Source organism: Saccostrea cucullata, unplaced genomic scaffold, assembly GCF_032062105.1.
Source record: "Saccostrea cucullata isolate Sc308-1 unplaced genomic scaffold, CSIRO_AGI_Scuc_v1 ctg3425, whole genome shotgun sequence".
NCBI lineage: Eukaryota > Metazoa > Mollusca > Bivalvia > Ostreida > Ostreidae > Saccostrea > Saccostrea cuccullata.
The window spans coordinates 73,781-76,806 of record NW_026921271.1 but is presented as its reverse complement, the minus strand read 5'-3'; the positions used below and the strand labels follow the sequence as shown (position 1 = coordinate 76,806).

The 3,026-nt window shown below is 40.1% G+C and overlaps 1 protein-coding gene across 1 annotated transcript; it reads left to right on the top strand.

Annotated features, from left to right (window-relative positions):
* Positions 1–628: 628 nt before the first annotated feature.
* Positions 629–2,434, top strand: LOC134259603 (uncharacterized). Its single transcript, XM_062742204.1, has 4 exons — positions 629–672; positions 1,054–1,214; positions 1,269–2,150; positions 2,244–2,434. Exons 1-4 carry the CDS (start codon positions 629–631, stop codon positions 2,432–2,434), a joined length of 1,278 nt encoding a protein of 425 aa, XP_062598188.1.
* Positions 2,435–3,026: the final 592 nt, after the last annotated feature.

Below are 3,026 nucleotides of genomic sequence, written 5' to 3'. Positions count from 1 at the left end.
TTCTTGATCTGTTACAGTTTAAGAGATCTCATAATATTAACTTCTCATTTTAGGGACAAAAAAATCACGTGACCAGAAGAAAATTAAAAAAAATGAGGTTACTGTAGGCATTTACAGTTTGAATAACATGTCCTAAAATCATATCAAATACTCCTTTCATAAAAGATATTTATGGGACAGTTTGATATTTAATTTATGCAGTTTTTCCTCTTATAAACAGAAGTTGTATCCAGTGGGGCTAACATATTTCGGAACTAAAATAATGATTTTTTAAAAAGATATTTCAAGTGACTGTAGACATTTGCAGTCTTAATAACATATAAAAATATCATAACAAATACTTTGTCTTCTAGTAGTATTTATGGGAAAGAAAAAAATGCTCAGATTATGTAGGTGGGACTTATATATGTTGAAACTAATATTAAGATGCTATATTGTGATGCAAAAAAAGTCCCCCCCCCCCCCTTAAAAAAAGTTGAGTTTTTGTATTTCTTTTATCACTTCCTGTAACGACCGGAAGTGACAGCGGATGATCTTATCCTAACTGTGCTTGCCTACTCATAAAGATTTACCATTTCATCACATGTAAGTTTGGTGTCTAATCACTTAGCGTTAACGAGATCTAGCCATGATAACTTCTCATGTTGCAGACAGGGAATCATGCGACCGGAAGTGAGTTTTGCAAATATATTTGACGTTACTGTAGACAGTGGTAGTCTGAATATCATTAAAAAATCATTGAAAATACTTCATGTATGAAAAATATTTATGGGAAAGAAAAATACTGAACATATGCAGTGTTTCTCTGATAACCGGAAGTTGTCGTTTTTGTTTCCGGTGGGACTGATATATTTCGAAACTACAGATAAGATGCTATTATGTGGTGCAAAAAAAATCATAGAAAATAGAAAAGTTGAAATTTCTTTGATCACTTCCTGTGACGACTGGAAGTGACGGCGAACCCAAATGGATTATCCTACTTGTCAAGATCTATACAAATTTCTCAACAACCCTATTTAATTCTACAATTAATCAAAGCCAAAATTCGTTCAGCACCCTCAGTTCCGTGGTGGATGACAACAGTTTTGGATCTCCTACAGCCACGTCATCCCCTAAAAAGACACCTCGACTTCCAGACAGATCAAACAGAGTTGATCTCCCTATGTGGATATTGGTCTTGAATTGCCAGTCTGTTAGGGATGGATCCAAAACAGGTTAGTTGCTTAAAATACTGGAATCATCTCAAGCAGACATTATACTTGGCACAGAATCATGGCTAGACAGTGGAATAAAGTCTGAAGAGGTATTTCCGGACAACTTCAAACACTATCGGAAAGACAGATCAGATGGTAAACGGGGTGGTGGTGTATTCATTCTTGTGGCAGATAAGTATATCAGTAGTATGCCGGAGGAACTGAAAGTGGAAGGAGCTCATGAACTTCTCTGGGTCAAGGTCAAAGTGAAAAGTGTCCCAGACCTATATGTTGGCTTATTCTATCGCCCTCCTACTGCCGCAGATAGTGGATACTTGGAGGTCCTCCGCCAGTCCCTGACCCGCATTCCTAGTAGTGCCCACATATGGTTAGGTGGTGACTTTAACCTACCGGATATGGACTGGTCAACAGATAGCCTACAGCCTAGTGGATCAAACATCACTCTGTGCAACCAACTGATCACTATAGCCAGTGACTTTTCCTTTAATCAGATGGTGCACGAACCAACTCGAACGACAGAGACCACATCAAACATATTGGACTTATTCTTCACGAATAACCACACTTTGATCAACAAATATGATGTGATATCTGGCATCCCTGACCACGAAGCAGTGTACGTGGAATCCAGCTTGCGTGCAGTACGACCAAAGAGACCTCCCAGGAAAGTCTTCATGTACAGCAAGGCAGATCTAGAAAATTTTAGGCATGATCTAAAAACCTTCTGCAGTACATATACCAAGGCTATATCAGAGTTGTCAGTAGATAGTTGTTGGGAACTCTTCAAGGACACCCTTCTAGGTGTACTGGAAAAGCACATCCCATCAAAGCTGATGTCAGGAAACAAGGTTCACAAGCCATGGATCACGAAAGAGGTAAAACGCAAGATGCGTAAGCGAAACAAGCTTTTTACAAAACAGAAGTTGAAGGAATCAAGTAAGATCAGAGATAAATACCTACAGGCGAAATCTGAAGCACAAACAGCTGTAAGGAAAGCATAGTGGGACTATGTGAACAACATTATTGAAGTTGGTAACGCAGAGTCTGATACGCAGCCAAATAAACAAATACGCTTCTGGAGGTTTGTGAATGCCATGAGGAAGGACAGCAATGGAGTGTCACCACTAAAGGACAGAGGAGTACTACATTCTGATGTAAAAGACAAGGCGGATATTCTGAATCGCCAGTACGAGTCTATATTTCCTAGAGAGGATACCTAGAATATCCCCATGCCTCATAGTACACCATCCCCACTAATGCCTGACATTAAAATCTCAAAGGAAGGAGTCTGCAAGCTACAGAGGAAGCTAAATCCTAACAAGGCCTCAGGACCTGATTCCATACCAGCCAGAGTTCTGAAGGACATGTCAGCTGGGATTGCTCCACTCCTTATTCAACTGTTCTGTAAAGCTTGTCTGAGGGCATCGTACCAAATGACTGGAGAAAGGCCAATATAACAGCTATTTTCAAAAAAGGTGAGAGATTCAAAGCCTGAAATTACCGGCCAGTTTCCTTAACATGCATATGCTGCAAGCTGTTAGAGCACATATTGGTCAGTAACATCATGACTCACATGAATAGATACAGCATATTATCAGATGTGCAGCATGGCTTCCTGGCACGAAGGAGCTGTGAAACCCAATTACTCCAACTCACATTATTTGATGACCTGGCAAGAGCATGGGACAAAGGTTTCCAACATGACATGGTTGTATTAGACTTAAGCACGGCTTTTGACCGCGTCCCACATGAAAGACTTCTCATGAAGCTACACCACAGTGGAATCCGCGGTAACACTCATGTATGGATCCG

Bases quoted from the DNA above. Each gene is read 5' to 3' on its own strand.
- LOC134259603 (XM_062742204.1), top strand. From the start codon at position 629: ATGATAACTTCTCATGTTGCAGACAGGGAATCATGCGACCGGAA. The intron at 673-1,053 runs GTGAGTTTTGCA...AAATTCGTTCAG, and splicing joins AGGGAATCATGCGACCGGAA to CACCCTCAGTTCCGTGGTGG. The intron at 1,215-1,268 runs GTTAGTTGCTTA...TACTTGGCACAG, and splicing joins TAGGGATGGATCCAAAACAG to AATCATGGCTAGACAGTGGA.